At 46.5% G+C, this 22,380-nt stretch overlaps 1 protein-coding gene across 3 annotated transcripts; it reads right to left on the bottom strand.

Annotated features, from left to right (window-relative positions):
• Positions 1–2,497: 2,497 nt before the first annotated feature.
• On the bottom strand, positions 2,498–21,827 carry WNT5A (Wnt family member 5A). 3 transcript variants are annotated; one of them, XM_053600158.1, is made up of 5 exons: positions 21,502–21,827; positions 15,485–15,618; positions 14,025–14,275; positions 9,288–9,580; positions 2,498–5,673 (listed from the first exon to the last, which is right to left on the bottom strand). In XM_053600158.1, exons 1-5 carry the CDS (start codon positions 21,505–21,507, stop codon positions 5,215–5,217), a joined length of 1,143 nt encoding a protein of 380 aa, XP_053456133.1. In that variant the 5' UTR covers positions 21,508–21,827; the 3' UTR covers positions 2,498–5,214. The 3 variants fall into 3 exon arrangements, with proteins under 3 accessions (XP_053456133.1, XP_053456135.1, XP_053456134.1); XM_053600160.1 differs by lacking the exon at positions 21,502–21,827 and adding an exon at positions 19,616–19,648; XM_053600159.1 differs by lacking the exon at positions 21,502–21,827 and adding an exon at positions 16,028–16,245.
• Between the last annotated feature and the right edge of the window lie 553 nt (positions 21,828–22,380).

Below are 22,380 nucleotides of genomic sequence, written 5' to 3'. Positions count from 1 at the left end.
GAAAATAAGACATCCTCTGAAAATAAGACCTACTTACAGGAAAGATAAGGCATCCCCTGAAAATAAGACCTAGTGCATCTTTGGGAGCACACCTTAAAATAAGACACTGTCTTATTTTCGGGGAAACAGGGTAGGCTGCCCTGTAGGAGATGCCACATCTCTACACAGTGAAACTCGCAAGTGACTGCCGTCACTCTTGAGTCAGCCCAGACAAGCAATAGTGCACCTCTATGATCAGCCTGTTAACTCAGAACCTCAGTCCCTCTGATTAAAACTGTAATTTTTCAACTGGGAGTGATTTTGCTTCCTAGGGCACCTTCAGCAATGTATGGAGATGTTTTTAATTTTCACAGATGGAAGGGTATTATTGGCTTTTAGTAGGTAAAGGCCAGGGATATGGCTAAACATTGCATGGGACAAATTCTCACAATAAAGAATTATCCATCCTAAAGTGTTAATAGTGCCAAGGTTAAGAAATCCTAAAGATCTTACTAGAAACTGTCACAGGATTAAAAAAGAAAGAAAAGAAAAGAAAAGGCAATTGGCAAAATATTCTGGGTGAGCCAGTCTGTTCTTCATCTTGAACATTTGTATTTCTCTCCTAAAATCATTCTTTCTTCCTTTGCCCTCGAATTTCATAATATTCCCAGCTCACTGTGCTAAATGCCTAATCTCCTAGTACAACTCTTACATATTAGTAGCAAAAGAGCAGATAAGAAATAGAAAAATTAGCAATAGGCGAAAGAAAAATGAGGATTAAAATAGCATACAAAATTAATCTGCTTTGAGATTCAACCATAATATTATCTACATACCTGAAATGAATGTGTTTTCTGGATGCTTTAACCATAATCTGGGCTTGCATCAAACTTTGATGAACACGCTTCTTTGCTAAACACACACACGTGACTGCACTGAATTTCATAAAATAATTTTAATAGAAAAGTACAAGATATGAACAAAAATAAATAATCTTTATCTTATCTCTAGCCCAGCAAATTGTACACTGTATATAAAAATGGTCTATGATGCAATTTTTCTCCATTCTTATTTTGCTTTTGAAATACTGAGATAGAATTTTTTCTTCTAAATTCAAACTGATACATGTTTCAGAAGTCATACCAACTTTTCATTATTCTATATCCATTTTTTAAACTTTTCTAACATGATAATGTTTCACTAAAATAAAATATTATCCAATCACCAGACATAAGCGTAACATCTGTATGAATGGATAACTTAGAAGGTCCCTTTTCTAAACTTTAATTCCTGTACTACTGAATGCTTCCTGAATTAAAAATTCATCATCTTATTTTCAAAACATGGCATCTCATTTCCCCCATTCCATGGAGAGAGAAGACTAGAAAATACTTCTTAAAAAAATAAATATTTTAAAAGTATAGTTTACAGTGATAATGCGGTATTTTAGACCTGTGCCTTGGTGCCTATTTGCATTAAATATATGCTTCAAGTTATAAGTACCTTTTCTATTTCTCTATATATTTATATTGTGGACCACTCAGTCTTTGGGTACCATTTTTGCTAATAATCTCTTGGAATTAGCAAATGCTAATCCTTCTTCGTGGTACTTATTCTGCTATAGCATCAGATTTGATAATTCCAGTGGCTTAAATACTGTTTTGTAAAACAAACTGAAAATTGCTATTTTTAAAATTGCCTGAAAAAAAAGTTTGGGTAGGCCACTAGCACATATGTAGTGCCAGTCTCAAGAGGTTAGTAGCTCAAATGGGACAAAAACTTAACCTTCTTTTTACTTGAGCCCATCATGTTTCGAACATGGCTCTGTTTGCTGCTGACTATATATAATTTTTTTGTTAATTTTCCCTGTATTGGGAAGATCTTGAATTCACTCCAGGAAGAAAAAACATGCTGACGCTGCTACCTCGAGTATATGTTTTTGCAATAAAGAACACTGGTCAATATACAACTGAGGAAAAACTGAAACAGATGTTGAGTCCTAGAACCACAAGCGTTTGAATATGCCCAGAAATGCTATTTTAAACACTCTATATGTTGGCCTACTGTTTTTTTGTGGAATAATGCATTCTTGGCATCCTTAAAAGGTTTCAATACGTTACAAGGTTATCTGGAAAGAAAAAAAGCAAAGGGCTAATGTATCAATCTAAAGCACAAGAACTTGTATTAATTGCTCTTAACACAACGAACATTTAGTTTCCAAAATAAGTTTTCATTCTCTGCAGACTGAGTCCTTCCTTGCATAAATACTGCTTTCAAGAGGCATAGAGACACTACCCGTGGTCCACAGTAAATTCAATGAGAGAGGTGCAGTAGTTGCAATGGTAAACACGAAGATACATTTTTGTGAACTAAAAATCTGGTCGTGGATAAAAGCATGTGCCTTTTGGGTCTTCTCTGAGCTGTTACAACAGCAACACGCTCGAAAACAATTAAGTCACATGCATAATGCTAAAAGAATGTGAGCAATCCTATAACCAGCTTTAAGCCATCTGCTTGATTTCTTTTTTTGAGGAACATATATAGGAAAAGAGAAGTCCCCTTTTGTTCCATTACATATAAAAATCTTTTGAAGTTTCCAAATAGTTTGGTTTTGGTAAAATTCTCTGCTCTTCTGTTATTTTGACATGTAGTCATCCTAAACTATCCCTCATGATTTCTCCAAAAATCTCCACATGAATTATCTGAAGGACAATTGAAACCACTTACCAATATACAAGTAATATTTTATTTTATATTCTATCTTCCATTTGGCATAAGCCTTTCGATGTTTGTTTTTTAAACCAGTGAAATATACAAATCACACAAGACAGAAATATGTACATTAAAAGTATAGAATAAAGGCCATAGAAGATATACATAATATCTGAATGACATGTAGAATATTTTACATTAAATAGTTTCTTTTAAAAGCTAGGATTGTTAAACTCAACTCTCTTCATAAACATGAATCACTAAAAAGGAACAAAATCTGATTTAGCAAATAAAAAAGTACTTCATGGTTTTTGTATAATAAAAACCAAAAAAGTGACATTTTAAACTCATTAGTGCTTTTTACTTTCAAGATCTTTTGCTTACAATTCACTGCAACTGAAGGGAAGTGAATATCCTTGTGCAATAAATTAATAGCCACAGCTGGCAGAGGTTGTGGGAAGGCCACCACGCCTATGAAGGGGATGAGAGATATGTATCTTTCCGAACTTTTAAAACCATGTAAGTCTGAGATAAGAACACGTTTGATGGCCCTTTTTGAAAAGAGGTGTTCTTGTTTAAAATTTTTTTTTTTTAAACTAGCTATCTATGAGTATATATAGTAGGCTGGATTTTCCTTAGGGACTCAAATAAGTACTACTAAATCTAATAGGCACCAGTTTCCACTCTGCAGAATGAATTAAGAAAAGAGAAACCTTGCTGAGGCTTCTGAGTTTCAAATCTCTCTCCATGTCCACGTCTGTGATGAACAAGTAATGCCCTCTCCACAAAGTGTACAGAAATGGAGGTTGAAGAAAGGGGGATACGGCAGAAAAGACAAAGAAATCTTCAAACCTACAGGCATTTCAGTGAGTCAGAACATCAAGCTTCCTCAGAAACAAGCTGGCTTCATCGTGGCTCAAGGTGTGATCACAGCAAAGCCACATCCCAAGCTCAAGACTCAAAAATACTCTTGGAAAACTCCCAGTTGTATTGCAGTGAAGGATGACAATGCTCTAGACAGAGAAATAACCCCAGCGTAAACTGTAAATCTAAATCACTGGCTGCACTGGGATATATTTATACTTATATATATGTATATATATGTTATGTACAAAAGACTTTGAGATATCAGGCACCATTAAACCACATTTCCCCCCTTATATAGGCAACTGTTCAAGTACACGAGGAACAGTTTCAGGGTGCACCTGCAGAATAGTAGGAAAAGCTTGAGTGGAGAGTCTAAACACAGGATCATAACAGTGAGACACTGTAACACCTCTGTGAACTCCATTAGCCAAGTAATGTCATTAAAACATAAATCGACGGCTCCTCAAAATAAAAGTTTTAGAAAAAGAAAATCCCTAAGTAGCAAACTGTTTTCCAAGCAGTGCTCCTAATGTTTCATTTCCTGTCCTGCAACCAAAGGGGACCCAGCGGAGCTGCCGTTTGGAAACACGGCCAGCTTCCCATCACAGAACAGAGGAATCAGAGGGCTGTGGGTCAAGGAGGAAGGTGGATTTCCCTGTTTCTCCTCAAAGAGGTTTTCTGCTCTGGTGCAGTTCTGAACTGCGTGCAATTATCTTGTCATTTGGGATGAAAATCTGTGAATGGAATTCATTATTATTTTCATTATTATCATTTATTAACCAAGTATCCCTAAGAAAATCACAGGATATTTTCCTTTATATTCAAGCCAACTCTCCCTTCCCACATAAAAAGTCTAGTGTCCAGAATCATCTAGGGATCCTTTTCCAACCTGAAATCCTTATTTCCAAACAGCTTCAAATCACCATCAAGTAGGAGTTTAAAACTGTTTTAATTTCTGGGGACTTCGCTCCCTGTTCTCCAACTTGCTACTGGAATAGGACCATCTGCAGAAGGAATATTTGAGAAGAATGAGACACAAAACGTACCTTTTTTCTTTGAGAATATGAGATTCTTGCCCTTACTCTTTAAATTATCATTTTGAAAATGTAAAAAGCAGGCTGGCAGTACCTGGGAAAGGTCTTGTTTTTTTTGTCGTCGTTGTTGGTTTTTGCTTTTCAGCTGTTTTTCTCAAGACCTCTTTATCTTGCAACAGAGTAGTTACAGTTCCTTTTGGGCACAGACACTGAATGGTGCATAGATCTGTACCACATGGGATCCTCCCTCCCATCTGACCCCATATTTAAAGGAAAGAAAATGCATTTCTTTACCTTCTGGCTTTGTACTGTGTCCACACAGCTAAGTCAGGGTGTGTTACTTCCCCCTCATCCTACACTAACAAAGGAAAGCTTGTATTATCTTTTCAAAGATCCACAAAATAAATATTTTTCTTGGTTCCCACCCTCCATTATTGCCAGATAATAATTATAATATTAATAATAAACCACAGAGTTCTTACATGATAATAGAAAAAAATGGTTCCGGTTGCAATGTGGGGGTGTAAAATAAAACATTTTTTTAAAAAGGAAAAGGAGAATCACTGTACTTTCTATAAATAAGTGGGTCCTGGGAGTGGGGCTGGGTGCCGAGGGGCGCCCACTATTTGCACACGAACTGGTCCACGATCTCTGTGCACTTCTTGCACTTGACGTAGCAGCACCAGTGGAACTTGCAGTGGCAACGCTCGGTCTGCACGGTCTTGAACTGGTCGTAGCCGCGGCCGCAGCACATGAGCTCGCAGCCATCCATGCCCTCCGACGTCTTGTTGCACAGGCGGCCCTGCGTGCCCAGAGAGCCGGTGCTCTCATTGCGCACGCAGTAGTCGGGGCTGGGGTCGATGTAGACCAGGTCCTGCGTGGTGGGCGAGTTGAAGCGGCTGTTGACCTGCACCAGCTTGCCCCGGCTGTTGAGCCGCATGGCGGCGGCGCTGTCATACTTCTCCTTGAGGGCGTCGCCCACCTTGCGGAAGTCTGCCAGCTGGAGCCAGCAGGTCTTGAGGCTGCAGGAGCCAGACACCCCGTGGCACTTGCAGGCCACGTCAGCCAAGTTGTACACCGTCTGCAGGGAAACAGAGACGGTCAGTGTACAAAAGCATGGAGGAGCTGTGAATTTACAGAGCTCTCCTCCACCTTCCTGACGGAACCGATTCACCAGCAATTTAAAGGCTGTGTTATTTCCCTTCATTCTCCACTACCAGAAGTCTTATGTTGCCTTCTTTAAAAGTCTTCCAAATAAATACATTCTCACCTCCCCCCATTATCACACAGTGTTGAATGGGAACTGGAAAACAACATCATGCCAAGGCCTCTTTTTTTCAAGCAACAGCAGCAACCTGTGAATGCTCATCCCAGAAGTTGTTGCCGATGCATTTCCTGAATTACCCTACAACCTGCTTGAGAAAGGTGCTATTATCACCCCCATTTCACAGAGAAGGAAAGTGAGGCCAGAGAGATGAGCTACCCAACATCTGGGAGGTAGGGGTGTCTGGATTTGAACCCAGGCAGTTGGACTCTACACCCATGCTCACAGACTCACCCGTGGGCATGCAGCTGGCAAGTGAAACGTTCCAAGGGGCTCTGGGCTGGGGTTCAAATCTTAAAACCCACCACTAGTATCTCCTCTCTCTAGGCCAAGCACATCCACCCTGGAATAAGGCAGCATGGATTCTGTTCCTGCCTCTGCCCTTGCCTTTAGATAACTGGCTGTACCTTTCAGAGCCTCTGTTTTCCATCTGTGAAGGGAACTGTGATGGGACCAACCTCCCAGCACTCTTATAAAGATAAAATTAGGGGAGACATGGAAAGCACTTGGCACTAGCACGCATTCAATAAATCTGGTCTTTCTCCAGTGTGATGAGGGCTTGGTGTCCGGGCCCTGGCCCAGTCACCTCCCAGTAGCAATGCCCATGAGTCTGGCCCCATAACACTGTGCCCAGCAGTCTGGGAGGTGGTGGTTGCCTATTTATAGTCCCTCCTTGCCACAGTTTCTTATGCCAGTGACCTTCTAGAGTCCACATGGTGTGAGCATGCTGGAGAAGGCCTGTCTGGAACCTGAAGGCCACTTCTACCCAGAACAGCTACCTTTTCCCTCCAGGGATCCATTAGGAACTTTCTTTTTAAAGGGGACAACCTGTACTCTTTTGGCCGTTTCAGGCACTCAGCTAGTCTGAGGAAGGGTTTTGTAAATGTATTTAACTTTTGTTCTCCTTTGAGAAAAATCAAAAAGCTAAGACCCTCAAGAAATTCTAACAAGATTTCCTGGTGCAGTGCCCAAATTCTCACCCTTAGTTCCCACCATCCTAGGGAAAAACTGTCTTCTATATAGCCTTGCCCACCAAGATCCAAACTCAGCTCACTGATCCAATAATAAAATTTACCCTCTAAAAATATAACTATTAAAAAATGCACTTTTAAAATGAAATTGTCATATTAAAGACGCTTTTCAAATCCTCTCTTGTAAGTCCTTTGAGTCTCTCTCCTTGGTTGCCAAGCCCCTGATGATTTTTCAGCATGAAAGAACCCTAAGCAAGTTCCAAAGATGAGGACAATACCAAACACAGTAGAACCTCTGTAAGTTGACCACCCAAGGGACCGTATGTAACAAACGGTCAATATATGTATGTGGTCAACATAAGGAACTCGGCCTACTGTGTTGATACATACATTTGGTACATGTCTAGTCTATGAAAATTAGGTCAACTTAAGGAGGTGGTCAACTATGGAGGTTCTACTATATGAAAACAGTCCCGGATAGGACCCAGAAGAGTCAGACACATCTCTGTCCTAGAGGCATTTATGATGTGAGGCACTGAGCATAGCAAATACATGAAGCCAAGTGATGTGTCCCTGATGAGGGTGGAAGCAAGGTCTCTCAGGCTTCCAGAGAGTGAGGCTGAGCCCCAATACATGGCTTCGTGTCTTCCATAGTCAGGAGAGAGAGTCAAGGCCTACTGCAGGCACCTGGGTAATGGGAGGCCTAAGCAAGGGGACATTATACTTCCTTCCCAATTATCTGATGCCTCAGGGTAGCATAGGCAACATTCTACAAAGTTTAATCCTTCCCAGACAGCCCCAAATATTTAACATCAAATTTGAGAAGAAGATAAGTTAATTGGAATTAGCCACGCCATCTTTGACTTGTCTGTATCTTTTGTTCATAATGTTTAGTAGGTATTTATCAAGCACCTACTATAACCAACACTAAACTAAGACCTTAAGAAATCATTAATTTGTAGGTCAAAAAGAGTTAAGTGTTGGCAACTTCATATGGTTCAGCCTACTACATGATCTCATTTGGTCCTCACAATAACCCCGAGTGGTAATATTGCCATGACCATTTAACAGATGTCGAAATGTGGGAACTTAGGCTCAGAACTAGAAAACAAGAGATAGAAAACAACACCGTATTCAACCCTAGATTTCTCTAATTCCAAAACCTCCAATTCTTCACCCCTAAGCTGTGATGCGTGAGTTTAATAAAAATGCACCTACGTGTATATTTCAATCTCTTAATTTCCTTCCATGGTCACAACCTGGTTCTCTAGGCCTCAATTTCCCAATCTTTAAAATGGGGGCAGGGGAGAAGGTTCTAAGGCTCCTTCCCATCCTCTGTGGTTTACCCTGTTATTATCTTCCTTCTTTCTTACCCCAAAATACAGAAGAGTGAAATGTCTGACCAGAAAGTTCCTGGCACCTACCTTGGTTTCTGTTAAAAAAATAATGGCCCTAGTTTTCAAGGCTGCCAAAGTTAAGAAAAGTTTTCACCCCTTCATTTTAAAGCAGCCATAAAGTGCCATGTGTTTAACCACAGGGGGAAAAAAGGGTCTTTTTAACTATTGAGAAGTAGTTTTTCATATCCCCACCAGGAGAAGGAAAGCGGGAACTGGGAAGAGGGCTGCAAAGGCAGCCTCTCAGGGCACATGGGCTGCTCTCCCTTCACTCCAGAGCCACCCTGTGATTGGCCTGGTGGTCAAACCTATAAAATTCCACACTGCTGAAGGTTTTCCTAGAAAAGCCTTTTAAAACAAAACTGAATTAAACAAAGCAAAACGCTGAGTCCATGGGGCTTGCTATCTAATGACAAAGAGGAGCTGGGAGAAAGACTGGAGGGGAATGAGAAGGCCCGAAAGGTGGGGTGAGGGCTTTCTCAGCCAGGCACCTACTAGGCCAAACTGAAGCCCGATCACAGACTTGATCTAGGGAGAAAGTTACTAACGTTTTTATTTCGGAGCTCCTCTAGCCAGGGGCACTGGGGACTCATTTAAAAGGCAGGGAAAGATCTTTCTTAGGCAACTGCTGGAGCACCTTGGCTGGTGGGCGGCTGTGGAGGTGGGGGTGTGACAGTGGGATGATGTAACCCCCAGGAGCCCCTGCTAGGCTGTGCACCCCTCTCCAGGAAGGCCTGCCTAGAAGAGAAAAGAAAGGATGGGGAGAAAGACAGGGCAAGATAAGAGACAGACAAGGAAGGAAAGAGGGAAGGAGAGAGACCCAGGAAAAGAGATGGAGAAGACAGGAAGGCAGGAGAAAGCAAGGCGAGGGAGGGACCGCAAAGGAGATTCAGCAGGAGACGCCAGACAGAACCACGCAGAGGGACAGGAAGTACAGGGTAAGACACTAAGACAGTGAGCTCAGGAGAGGCAGCAGGTGGCGGGGCAGCGAGGGGCGGGCACTCACCCTGCGGCCCGCCTCGTTGTTGTGCAGATTCATAAGGATGCGCGCGCTCTCATAGGAGCCTTTGGCGTGGATGCGCTCCCGCTCGCGCGCGTCCACGAACTCCTTGGCGAAGCGGTAACCGTAGTCGATGTTGTCTCCGCAGCCGCCCCAGAGCCAGTCCCGCGGCAGGTCCTTGGGGCGCGCGGCGCGGCTGCAGCCACAGGTGGACAGCTCGCCCTCGCGGCACGCGCGGCTCATGGCGTTCACCACCCCCGCGGCGCTCACCGCGTAGGTGAAGGCCGTCTCGCGGCTGCCTGCGGGCGAGGACGCGGGGTCACTGGGCTGCCTGCCCCACGCGCCGGGCCTGGGCCCCCAGGGGTGGAGGCAGGCAGAGCCCAGCCACTGCACAGCCTCCCTGATGGGGACCAAGAAGGAGGTGGCCCTAGCGCACTCCCAGGCCGGGGGCTACCTGGAGGGGAAGCCCAGAGAGACCCTCCAGCACCCAGAACAGAAGCAACACCTAATCAAGGAGTGGCAGAGCCCTCTGGCCATTGCTCTGATGCTCAGCGGGTAAGGCAGGATTCTGAGCAGGGCAGGATTGATTTTCTCCATAACCCTTTTAAAAATAGTCAAAACTTTGATTTCAAAAAACGCACATGAAAGAAGTCATTGAATGAAAATTCCGAATCTGGGTAGATTTCCCTGCACTTATTTTAATGTTTGGTATTATTTTCATTTCAATTATATATAGGGCAGGAGCATAGAATTTTCTAGGCTTATAGAGTCTCCGAAAGTCTGGGGCCCGGAAACTGCCCGCAGCCATACCAGTTTCTGCCACACTAGTTTTTGCCTCACACCCTTTCTCTTTTGGCAATTGTAACCTGTCCTCCCTCTTCCCCAAGCAGCACAAAGTCTGTCTCAGGACCAAGCTCCCTACTTTCCCAGTGTCAATTGTAAACTGGTTCATAAAGTTATAAATGAAATTTGCCTCTTCTTAACCCCCACACTGATTGGCCTGATGTTTCTCATTCAAGAATATGAATGTCTACTTTGAAAACAGCCTACAGTTCTTTAAAGGCACTTCTGCAACCATCCTATGCCCACTCCCCCATAGCCTTTGCCTGAAAGTGTTAGAAGGACAGTAAGAAGGAAAAAAACACAACCCAGGAAAAAAAGCATTTTTCTCCTTCCTCAAAACTTGTAAAGAATATCTCCCTGCAAAACAGTTCTTGGAGCCATATTTATAAGGAGAAAAATGTAGGTAATCATTACCCTAAACTCTACTTGTAGACATTTCTTCATGTTAACAAGAAGCCACTTAATAAAAGTGTACTTTGAGAGAGAAAGGGTTAACCCTCTCTCTGGGAGAAAGACTGGAGGGGAATGAGAAGGCCTGAAAGCTGGGCATAGGGGTAGGATGGATGGCGGGGGGGGGGGGGGGGGGGGGGGGAGGCTCACTTTCCTCAACTGTAAAATAAGGTTATTGAACTAGATGCCTGAGAAATAAAGGCTCCTTCTGGTGCCGAAATCCCTGTACTAGAATGAGTTTCTCCTATACTTACTTGAGGGCTTGCTAACAATCTCTTTTGAGGAGCTGGGGGGAGCACAAGAATAGCTGAGGATAGGACTAGGCCACAACCAGAGGCATTCTGCAGTAGGATGGAGGTGCCAGCAACCCCCTCTTGGATTTCTGCTACACACTTTAGTCGCAGACATTTGTAGTACCCCCTTCCAGGAATTGTGATGGTTCTGATTTACCATAGACCCTCCCTTTCCCGAACTTTAAAAATGAATAACTTGAGGATGGGGTTGGGGGGCACTGGTGGTTGGCAGAAGCATTCAGAAAACTCTTGTGGTGCCTGCCTTACATCTAATTGGAGAGGCAGAGATGGTCTGGGGAGTAGAAAGGAATGAAGAGAATATAGAGCTTCTAGGGAATTATTTGAGGACTAACACAGATAATACAGAAAATGCTGTGGCCCTGGATGGGACACTTGTGGAATAAAAAGGTTGTAGCCAGAGGAAGAAGAGATAAAACCACCCTCTAGGACATAGGTAGATAAGGCACTTTCCTTTGAGTATACAGAACATAAAAGGGCTTTTATACAAAGCATAAATTAATGCTGCTTTTTTCATAAGTCTATCTTGAGTATTTCCTTTTTTTTTTTTTTTTTTGTCCCAGAATACAAATCTGGCAGAACTTTCAAAGCTAACTGGGAAAAAAAGGTATTCTTCTGCTGATAGAATCTTCCTGGTTGGAAGATTGCTGGTTCAGTTAGGTTTCTCTCTGTGAGAAAGCTAAATCCACTTGGGTCTCTGCACCCCTTAAAAATGGTGCCTTCCTTACACATCTTTTCACAGCATGGAAACAAAGAAGGGACAGATGGAGACAAAAGCTGGAAGGAAAGGGTAGCATGATGAAAAATGAGAACGTTTCCAAAATGAAGAGTGGGTCCTTCATGAGGCAATTGTGCACAGTGACTCCAAGGCAATTAGCACCTTAGAAAAATGAGTTGAGGAGGGGGTCGGAGGTGACAGCCTGAGTTTCCCAGACATTGGCCCCATCTCAGGGTCAGATTCTCACAGACAAGAATTACTCTCAACGTCCTTGGTGTTCCAAGAGCTCTGGGGTGGGCACACATACACCTTTTGGCATTGAAGGTGTTGTAAATTTTCCCTTAGCTCATTCTTTTCAAACATACTCATTAAGTAGAGAAGAGAACGTAACTATACCACTATTAGAATTAGATCATAAACATCTATTCTGGTGTTTTCTTCCCTTTATCTCTTTTTCAAATAAGTACAAAAGAGAAGACCCCATCAGCATCCCAGGACAAGTCACCAGACAACAGTTTTCTGCTCTGAGACACCAAACACTGGGGTACCTTTGGCAGAGAGGATGAGATATGTGCGCTTATATCCCCAGGACATCGTATTGACTTAATAACAGTATTTCAGAGGGCCCTACCCAAGGCTGTCAGAAGGTACTATTCCCAACTGTTTCCTTTCAGCCCGCACAGTACTACCACGCAGCTGAAGACCTGAGAGTGTACTTTTGGGGGACAATTAAACATGGGCCTTTGAACCAAGATCTCTGCATATTCCCTAAAGAAGCAGGCTCTTAGAATCTTGGACTGCATTTAGGATAAATCTCCAGAGGTACTCAAATTCACTTAGTAAACGATAGCTTATTCTGAACATTTTGACTCAAAACAGGCTATGTATGAAGATGAGAAGAGGATCTTAAAGCTGTGTGCAAGGGACTACATGGAAAAACAGTTCCAACCACAGTTTTCCTTCCCAGTTATCATGAAAGGTATGTGATTTTTGCTAACTCATATACATGTGAAAAAGTAGCCCCACAGTTTGAGGACAGCAGTTTAAAAGGAATATGGAAGAAGGGGGAAAACCTGACAACACACCGGTCTGATACAGTTTTTAGAAAGCTTTTATCATAATCACGATAGCATGCTATTGTGATTAAAACACAGGAGAATTAACACCAGCTAACTACATAAGACATCCCATGCTCAGGGAGAACTCCTGTGTTCCTGAAGCTTAACCCCTATATTCAGATCTCAGTATATACATTAGCACATTTTAATCATTAACAGAAAGGACAAAGCCCTATGAAACCATGCAGGCTGAGGCTGTGGGCCATTTTCCCATTCAGTAAGAGGACAGGCTTCTAGTCTTGTATGATTTTAGTTTATGAAGCTGCCTGGCTGAAACATCCACTGACAGCTCTTTTTTGTTCTCGATGAAGGCAGTTTACAGAGTATTTCTTTTGAAAAGTATTTTATCCATTCTTCATGGATATTAAGTCAGCTTTTATCTTTAGTTAATTGATTTGATAAATTGCTTCTTATTTCAGAAGCAATTTAGTCATATTAATTGTAAGGACTTGTTTGCATAAAAGTAAATAAACCTAAAACCTAAAATTCACATTAAAAAAAATGTACATAAAAACGTATCTGTCAAATAGTATCTGATACTATTTAAACCAAATAGGAGGCAAATGGATTTTTCAAAATCTTTGACTCCAGCCCATTTCAAATGTCAGCTCTTCCTTGAATGGGGTAACAAGTTCAGCAATATATTTAAAATTTAAGAATTGGACTGTGAGCAATACACGTAAAGTTTTTTTTAAGGGTTCTAGTTGAGATCTCAAGTATGTGCTTTTACATCAATTGCCAAAATCACAAAGGTAAATTGGATCGCTTTTAATTAAAATTCTTTCTGGGACTAAAAATAAAGCTTTTAACACGTGTATCTTTATAGTCTCAGGCAATATCTACTTTAGGAAAATTAAAACCTCGTTCACTTCCAACATGTCTAGCATTCTGAAAGATGACAATTTTTAGTTTGATACTTGGGCCATTTGAATTGTGGCTTAAGAAACTTCTAACAGGTTTTGAAGATTAACAGGGTATAAATGATTTGGCTTCCCCTACCTCCTTATGAGAAAGCAAAATAAGGGTTCTGCTTCTATTTTAAAAAAAACGCTTATAGAAGAGTTAAGCATCCAGAAAAATGAAGGTGCTTATGATGCTCCCCTGCCGATTCCATTAAAGAAGTAGAAAACTTATAATCAGGCGAGGGGACAGGAATTAATACCATTTGCTATAATTACAAAAATCTCAAAGGCATCCCCTAAGCTGGAAGGTGCCCTCTTTACCAGGCATGTAAGTAAACACTAATGACTTTTTCTAGGACAAAAGTTAATATAATTTTAAAATATGTTAAATGGTTTCCTACCTATCTGCATCACCCTGCCAAAAACAGAGGTGTTATCCACAGTACTGCAGTTCCACCTTCGATGTCGGAATTGATACTGGCATTCCTTGATGCCTGTCTTCGCGCCTTCTCCAATGTACTGCATGTGGTCTTGATACAAGTGGCACAGTTTCTTCTGTCCTTGAGAGAGTCCTGCCAGTTGGCTGCAGAGAGGCTGTGCTCCTATGATATATACTTCTGACATCTGAACAGGGTTATTCATACCTAGCGACCTGCAAAGGGGGGGGAGATGTGCATTCAAGATTTACGTGAACTCTCCAGGTGGGCCCCCTTGAAAGCATGTCAGCAGTACATAGTTTGAAGCACACAGATGCTTTTTCTCTCCTGCTTGTCCTCCTGACAAAGTATGAGAAGGGTTTCATAAAACTCCTCTGTTTAAACTCTGCTCAGAAGACGGAGGTATTGTGCAGTCCTCCTTCTGCCATCTGGCTCCTCAGTTACCATTTTTACTCCCCTGCCCCTGTTGGTGCCATATACCTGAAACAATCATTTCCAAATTCCACTCAGCAAAGGGGGAAACAGTGACTTGGGGGATGGGCCTCCAACATTAGAGAAAATGACTCACTTTGCCCCACAAATTAGACTGCTCTGCTTCAAAAAAATATGAATGCCGAAAGTAGACACAATTAGGCATGGGTAGGAGATGGCAGTTCCTTTTGACTGGTGGGTGAACAGAAGGACAAGTCTACGGAAAATGGACCATGTTCCTGGACATTTTAAAAGGGCTGCTTATGTGATTGTAAGGCACCCAAGACAGGCTATCCAGTGAACAAAAGTCATGTTTGACAGTCAGAAAAATGCTGTTCATTTACAGGGAAAAAATATCCAGGACGCCGTCAAAAATAATCCTCTAGAAGTACTGCAGTCTATCTACAAGGCCTCCACCAGAAAGAAACCCCCATTTAGAGACATTTGACTACTTCGAGCTAGCCCCCTTTTGATCAAATTTCAAACCCCCCAACTTATCCATTTGGAGTTTAGGTGTTCTAGAACTCTGCCTACTTCTGACTCTGTAAGTTAATAACCTCAAGTGACAGAAAATAAAAGTTGAAACTCACTTTTACTACCCAGAGGTGGCAAGAAGTAAATTTTATAGATAGGCTTATAATTATTAGAGAAGTGAATTTCTGTTCTCTTTTATTACATGATGTACTACAAGCACACATCTGAAGAAGGGCCTCATAGAAAAAGGCCTAGATTTATAGGTTCCCGTCCCCTATGGAGCTGGAGATAAGCCCTACAATATTAGAAAATTAAAAGATAATTTTGACTTAAGAAGATATAAATAAAATATTTTGCATACATATGCCTTAGAAAAACGCACCCACACTCACTATTCAGCTTTAAATATTGCAGCATCATACAAACGAATCTTTACCAAAAAAAAAAAAAAAAGGAATATGCCCATAGAATGAACTTACCACCAAGAATTGGCTTCTATTACAACCTGGGCGAAGGAGAAAAATATGGCCAAAGCCATTAGGAAGAACTTGGAAGACATTGCACTTCCAGCCGTCCCCAAAGCAACTCCTGGGCTTAATATTCCAATCGACTTCTGGAGAGGGAAGAAAGGAGCAGATGTTTATTGCCTCTCAGATAATTTTCAAGCATACAAGTTTAAACAACGGAAGCATCCGGGGGTCTCTCAAGTTTACTGTTGATTGACTGTGCTTCTCCTCCGAGAGTTTTTTGATGGCAAGATATAGGCAGTTGCTTTTTCCAAATTAGTCCACCCACGCAACCTCACCAGGAAATCTGATTTCACTGGGATCCTGCGCGCAGGGCACGCCAGCGATTACAAACATGTCCCAATGCTGTTGAGTCAAAGCCCTGGTGCCAGGCGCTGCCTCCTTCCTGCTTGCTCGAGTCCCGTACCCCCTTGTTCCCCTCTAGTTTTCGCTGTGCTGGGTCCCTCCTCTGTAATTCATTCGGGAACCCGCGGCCACCCGCGTCCTCTCCCCGACCTGGGCCGAGCAACAAGTGAAGCCAGAATTAATTCCATGGGCGAGAGGAGCTCCAAGGCGAGTGGAGCGCGCTGCCGCCGGAGGCTGCGGAGGAGGCGGGGTGGCCGGCGCGGGGGTGGAGGGTGGGGGCAGGACGCGGGAGGGAAGGGCAAGGGATGGGGGGCGAGGCCCCGGGGACCAACGCGCGGGAGAGTGCCCAGCTGGGAAATGCAACTCCGAATTAACATCGTATGTTTCCTAATCAGTTTACGGGCCGATTTGGGGAAAGCCATTTCCAGATGGGGAAAGCAGCCCTGAGTTTCCTTTAGGACTTTCTTCAGCCAGATTGGGGCGGGGAGAAGGAGACTGGGGGCCTAAGGGATAACGGAGAGAGAGACGTCGGCTCTCCCAACCCAGAAAACCGGAAAAGAGGCCCCCCCCGCCACACCCACCCCCACCCCCAGGCTAAGGCCTCTCCTCAGAGTGAGAGCAGGCATGGAATCCCAGAGCAAAGAAGGCAGTCTGGGTCCCGCTGACCCTGGAGAGGATTCTTGCCCTCCCCTACCCACGACTTGCTCCCCAATTCTGATTTTTCACTCTCCCTCCCACTCCCACGCCTGACAGCTGTCTCAGAGGGAGGAGACGAGAAGCCAAAGGGGACTCCAGTTTCCCTTGGTCCTGATCGGGAGCTGTCGGCCACTTCGCCGTCGCGGCACTGCGGCCACCCCCGCCTCCAGCCCGGCCTCTCCAACCCAACTCGGACGCGGTTCAGTCAGTCCTGAAGGGCGTCATTGGAGGCCAGGGCCCGCCGTGGCGGAACAGTTCTCCGGAGAAGCCAGAGATGCGCTGGCTCCCGAGCCGTAGCTGGGCCCCTCAATTCCAGAGGGCAGGGGGCCCTGGGCGGCGAAAGTTCCCTTCTTGAAGGATTTCGGGGACAGGAGTTGGCCTGGAAGCTTCTGCTGCCGTTCCTCCCTTCTGGTGGCTCCTCCACCTGTAGGCGGCAGCTGAGGGTGCGGGTGGGAGGAGCGGGTTTCCAAAATCCCCTTTCACATCTCTGGTAAGTGTAACCCTGCTGCGCTGTGTCTCTTATAGCCCATAAGGGAGCCCCTTCCTCAAAAAGGAAAAGGAGGTGAGCCTCTTCCAGAGAGCAGAAGGACCTGACTCGGAACCCGCGCCGCCGCACGGGGACGGAGGGAAACCAAGCAGCGGTGGAAATGCTTAAGGGATCACGCGAGTGCCACGGCGTTTCCCTTCCAGCCGCCCCTTTGGCCCTGACAGTCAGGGCTTCTCGGAAAGGAAATGCTTATGTGGTCCCCAGCGCCCGCTAACCAGGGCTCAGCGCCCTTGGCCCAGTCGTTCCCAAAGCGCTGCAAAGTTGGGGGTGCATCCCAGAGAATGGAAATCTGGGGTTTCCCCCGCTTAGCAGGGAGAAGGCTGTCTCTCACCCCACCCCCGCCCAAAGTGTCAAGTTTCCTCCGGGGGAGGGGGGTGGGCTGCAAGGTCTGCCTTCGCGCGCAGTCCAGGCTGCAAAGTTGACTCTCCCCGATGCCGGCCGCCGCCGCGCGCGCGCGCAAAAACACCCGTACGCACTCACACCGTGCAAATTTACACACTCATATGCGTGCACAGACACACACTGCGACGTGCTTCCGAGTCAGAGGCCCAGAGAACTGCCGGCCCCGCGCACTTTCCGAGCTTCGCTGCGGGCAGGGTGCGCTGGGCGGGGCGCCGGCAGCGGAGAAATTGATAACAGATTCAGCGGATTACAGCGGATCTCTTTGTTAGAGCCAAAACCACACAAACCGAACCCACTCCCGGCCCGACGCCCCCGGGGAGAGTCCACCAGTTCCCAGAGCCCGGGGCCAATTGGGAGCCGGGCCAACCTGTCTCTGAGACTAGGGTCTCCCTGTCTTCGGGGTGGAGGTAGGGGAGGGTGTCCCAAAGGGAATTGGACTAGAGAGCCCCTCGAGTCGCGTCTCCACTTAACCCGGTGAGTTTGCCCGGAAACTCCTTGGCCTTCTTCCATCCTGGTGCAACCCAGAAAAGGCCTCATAAATTTGAGAGACTCGAGGAACCTACAGCGTACTCACTAATAAATACATGGACTCCGTAGGGTAGAACATCCCCGCCTGTTTACCAAGAGATGTGATCCGAGAGACAGTGTGAAATGAGACCTCTCAGGAGACTGTCACACCACGGGTAAAACGAAAGTTCTGATCAGAAGCTGGAGTTTCCCAAAGAGCGAGCTAAATGTTTTCCAGCACTTTCGGAGCCGGGGAATCTATCCCTCCTGTGCTATGGGGAGAAGGACGGAGGGCATCGGAGAGGTTCAGCGCGCGCAGGTAGGGGGCCGGGGGTGGGGCGTTCTCATGTTCTGCACTCAGTCCTGAGCAGCTCAATGAATGATGTGGCTACCCCTGCATCTCTGCCCCAAGGCCCTCGCCTTGGGTTAGAGGTGTTCCTAATCCTTCTTTATCAACTGCCCTGTGAGCCAGGGTGATGAAGAGTGAAAGGGAGGAAACCTCAGGAGCAGAGCTACTCAGAGGAGGTTCGCGGGCATGGGAACCATCAGGGACACGCAGGCAAATCCGTGGAGCACCCAGGTCCTTGGCAGGCGGCCGCTTAAAAGAAATAACGAAGAGGATGGGCGACCCGTAGCCACTCAGTATAGACGTCCCCTTCCGCTAGACTCTCTTCGTCTAGGCCCCAGTCTCAGTGGAAATGATGAGGGCCGTCAACTAGGCGGAAGAAGAGAGTTGATCCAGACTGCGGCGGCGAAAAAGACAATAGGGAACTCTAAGAAGAATCTCTGCTCTGGGTGGAAAACAAGCTTATCTTTCCCTAAAGCAAGGAAAGAGGTGGAGAAACTATCGGTAGAAAAACTCTGTTGCAGCCACAAACTTAGGATGTCCTGCCCCGGGGTACTCAGAGAGAAGCGGGAGAAGGGGCCAGCTGAGGCCAGTAGGAGGTCCGCTTTGGGGGGGCAGACAAAGGAGCCATTGCTCCCCCTCTCCTCGTGCCTGGGCATAAGGGAACCACGGCCGCCCGACGCTACGGGTGTGTCCACAGTGCTGTGTGGGTGTGCATGGAGCAGGGGTGGGGCGGAGGGAACGGCCAGATAGAGCAGAGGAAGGTTGCTCCTGTTGCCAGAATCAGGGCAAGAACCGTGAATAGCTTCTGACCCCACCGGCCTGGCACCGGAGCGCAGGTCCTTGAACAGAAAGAGGCTCAAAGGGAAGAATGGTCTAGCCTGGCTCTCCTGTTTCCTAACCCCCATTCACTCCCTACACCGGGCTCTCCAGAAAGCGCGTGCGTGCGAACACACATACACATACACACACACACACACAACCACTTACACCTTTTCACAAGGGATGTCTAACTCTCTTGGCACAGGCTCAACTTTGTTCAGAGCTGAAGCTGTGTTCGTGAACCGAGAAAGACAAATTATACAGTCCAACCTCCACTCTTTACAGGTAGTTTCACCCCTAATTTTTAATAGGCGAAGAACCTTAAGCCGAGAGAACTGGTTCTGAGACAGCTGAGGCCAGACCCAAGGCCTCCTAGGGCGACACTCTCCTTCCTACGCCCAGGAGAAGAGGTACCAACCCTTCGTCCAGTTAGCCGAGCCCCATTTGCTGGGTCAGACCCGTGTCCCCTTCCGTAACGCAGCGCTGCAGCGAAGCCAATCCTCTGGGGGCATCTGAGGGGCCCTCCTGGGAGAGAGTGTGGTCTGGTGGTGGGGAGGGAGAGGGAAGCAGCTGGCCGCCCGCCCCAAAGAACCGCGACTCAGAGGCGTCCTACCTCTGAACGGACAACAGGGGGCAGCCGGCACCGCACCGAGAGGAAGAAAAGGCAGCGCGTATGGCTCCGAGTTCTGCGCTCACAGTGCTAACCCCTTGTGCACCAGAAAGCTCGGTGGAAGGGAGGAGAAGACTAGGGACGCTAGGGCTGGGCCTCCTGGGGAGGGTCTTCCGTGGAGAAAGTCGGAGGTGGGGGTGGGAAACTAAGGCTAGTCTGTACAGGACTCGAGAATGATCCTTGATTCCTCGCCACACACGCAAGGCAACTAGGACACCACTTTCGTCTGCTCCTTAGTTCGCCGAGCATTCTAAGAATTGTCCCCTCAAACTCCCAGGGCCCAGGCTGTCTAGAAACGAAATGTCGGCATCTGGCTGGTTCAGCAGTGAATGTGCAAATGTTGGCCGGAGGGCAGGGTCTGAGGAGGTGCGGACCCCTCTCTACCCCCGCAGGGCCGCAGTTACTCCCAAGCAGCGAGTTGTCCACTTGAAGACAAGAAAAGAGAGGGGCCCTGATGCCAGACAGGGATTAGAAAGTAAAACAGGGCCGTGGAATCGCCAGATTTGGGTTTTTAAATAATTTAAAAAAAAAAAAAACTTTTGGTAGGGGGTTGTTTCTTTAAGGAAACATCTTAATTCCAATTCTAACCTTGTTCTCTAAAAAACTGAAAATGGGAAAGAGCAAGAAAAATGGAAATAAGGATCGAAGTGTGGGGGGCAGATGAGAAAAGTTGTTTAGAAAACAGCAAGTTATACAGCAGGAAGAAACGTTAACTTTTCGTAAAAGTGAACTCTCAGTGACCCTCGGAGTGTGTGACTCGGCTTTAACATACAACTGACAATTAAAACAAACATGAGTTCACAAACTGGCCCCCGCTCACTCTCCCAAGGAGGAGGCCCAAGAGTTCCTAAAGGACAAGGTAAGACTGGGCTCAGGGGATCGCGAGCGCTCACCCGGAGGGCAAGATTAGCGCCACTACCACCATTACTCCCCGCCCCCACTGCAAAGTGCCGGAGCTCACCCAGTGGCCGCTAATAAAGCTAATAACGCGACCTTGCTCCCCGCGCCGGGGTGCGCGCTGGCCCCCAGCCAGGCACTCTTAAAGGCACAGGGGCCTGCAGCGCTCGGTTTACCCCTCCGAGACTAGCCCGCAACCTGGCCACTGGCGAGGGGGGCGGGGGAAGTGCGCTGCTCTCGGGTAGTTGGCCCGTAGGCCCTCTGCGGGTTCTCCTAACCAAGGAGTCCCTTTCCTCTTTTGGAGGCCTGGCCACACACCCTCCGGGTGCCTGCGCAGTGGGCGCTTGGTAAATATTTGTTGAATTGAATCATTATCCTGTTACTGTAATATACATAGTAAATTGCACTCGAGGTTCTGCGGGTAAAAGGGAAGACGTTTGTGAACCCCACTCTGTTTTCTGCCATAGCTCTCCCCCACTTTTTCTCCTAAGTCGAAAAGATGCAGAACTGTACCACGCGAATAGACCTCCTAGGACGCAGAGACAGTGGACCAGCGGTGGTAGGACAGGGGTAAGGGCCCCTGCCAGCGACACTGGGGTTCTTGTTTCTCGAGGCGGTAGGAGAAATGGAGGAGTAGGAAGAAATGGAGGGAACTCAGTTAACTTCCAAAAGGAAAAAAAAAAAAAAAAAGTAAAGAAAAAAAAGCGGCGAGAGTCCGCAGCGCTCAGAACACCTACCTTCATGGCGAGGGGGAGGGGGCAAAGGGAGGAAGTCGCCACCCCAGCTAGGGCAGCGGAGGAATCCGAGCGGAGCTGCCGGGTTAAGCCTGGGGGGACGATCCGGAGCAGGGCTGCGAAGTCCTCCCGGGCGCGTCAGGAGGGCGCAGTGAACCGGAGTGGAATCGGGCACTGGCGCCCCGGCCTAGGCTCCCGATTTGTGGCAGCGCTGGGATGTACCCAGGAACTGAACGGGTTCCGAAGCGCGCAGACGGGCAGAAAGGGCAAGGCCCGGCCAGGGCGCAACTGGGGAGCCGCGGGTCCAGCGAAGGCGCGCAGGCGACTGTTCCACGGCGAGGCGCTCCCTTTCCAACGTCCATCAGCGACGGCGGTAATTAGGGCTTTCCAACCCCAAATGTGGGCGTGATTGTGCAAAAGACTTTACAACAAATAATAAAAAAATTCTTCACAAGAGGGTGAAAAAAAGCCCCACTACTCAATTCTGGCCTGGGGCGGGGGAAGGGGGGTGATCCGTGCGCCCAGGTGCCCCCAGTTCATTCACACCACAGATTCTGCAAACTCGGGACGGCTCACGCCTCCTGATCTCCAGCTCCTCCTCTCCGGGTCTGGCCGAAACGTCCGCTTCCAGGCGCTGATCCTGCAGCCCCAAGTTAGTGTGGACGTCTGTGTACACACAGACACACACCCAAACGCACACACACCCCCACTGCAGCTTTGGGGCCACAGGACAGTCAGGCTCGAATGACTTTTTCTCCGGGAGATGCCGCTGGAAACGCACAAGTCTTCATCTGAGCTACAAGAGTCAGCGCCAAATTTTGTCCTTTCGATTTAGGGTTTGGCAAAAATGGGGTGCACAAAGGGTGAAAGTCTCCCCGAAAC

The sequence above is a fragment of the Nycticebus coucang genome, chromosome 8, assembly GCF_027406575.1.
Source record: "Nycticebus coucang isolate mNycCou1 chromosome 8, mNycCou1.pri, whole genome shotgun sequence".
Taxonomy (NCBI): Eukaryota; Metazoa; Chordata; class Mammalia; order Primates; family Lorisidae; genus Nycticebus; species Nycticebus coucang.
This window is presented reverse-complemented; position numbering and strand designations above follow the sequence as displayed.

Coding starts and splice junctions, on each gene's coding strand:
- WNT5A (XM_053600158.1), bottom strand. Junction 14,276..15,484: donor ATAGAAGCCAATTCTTGGTG/GTAAGTTCATTC, acceptor CCCCCTTTGCAG/GTCGCTAGGTATGAATAACC. Junction 5,674..9,287: donor ACAACGAGGCGGGCCGCAGG/GTGAGTGCCCGC, acceptor GTTTCCCTGCAG/ACGGTGTACAACTTGGCTGA.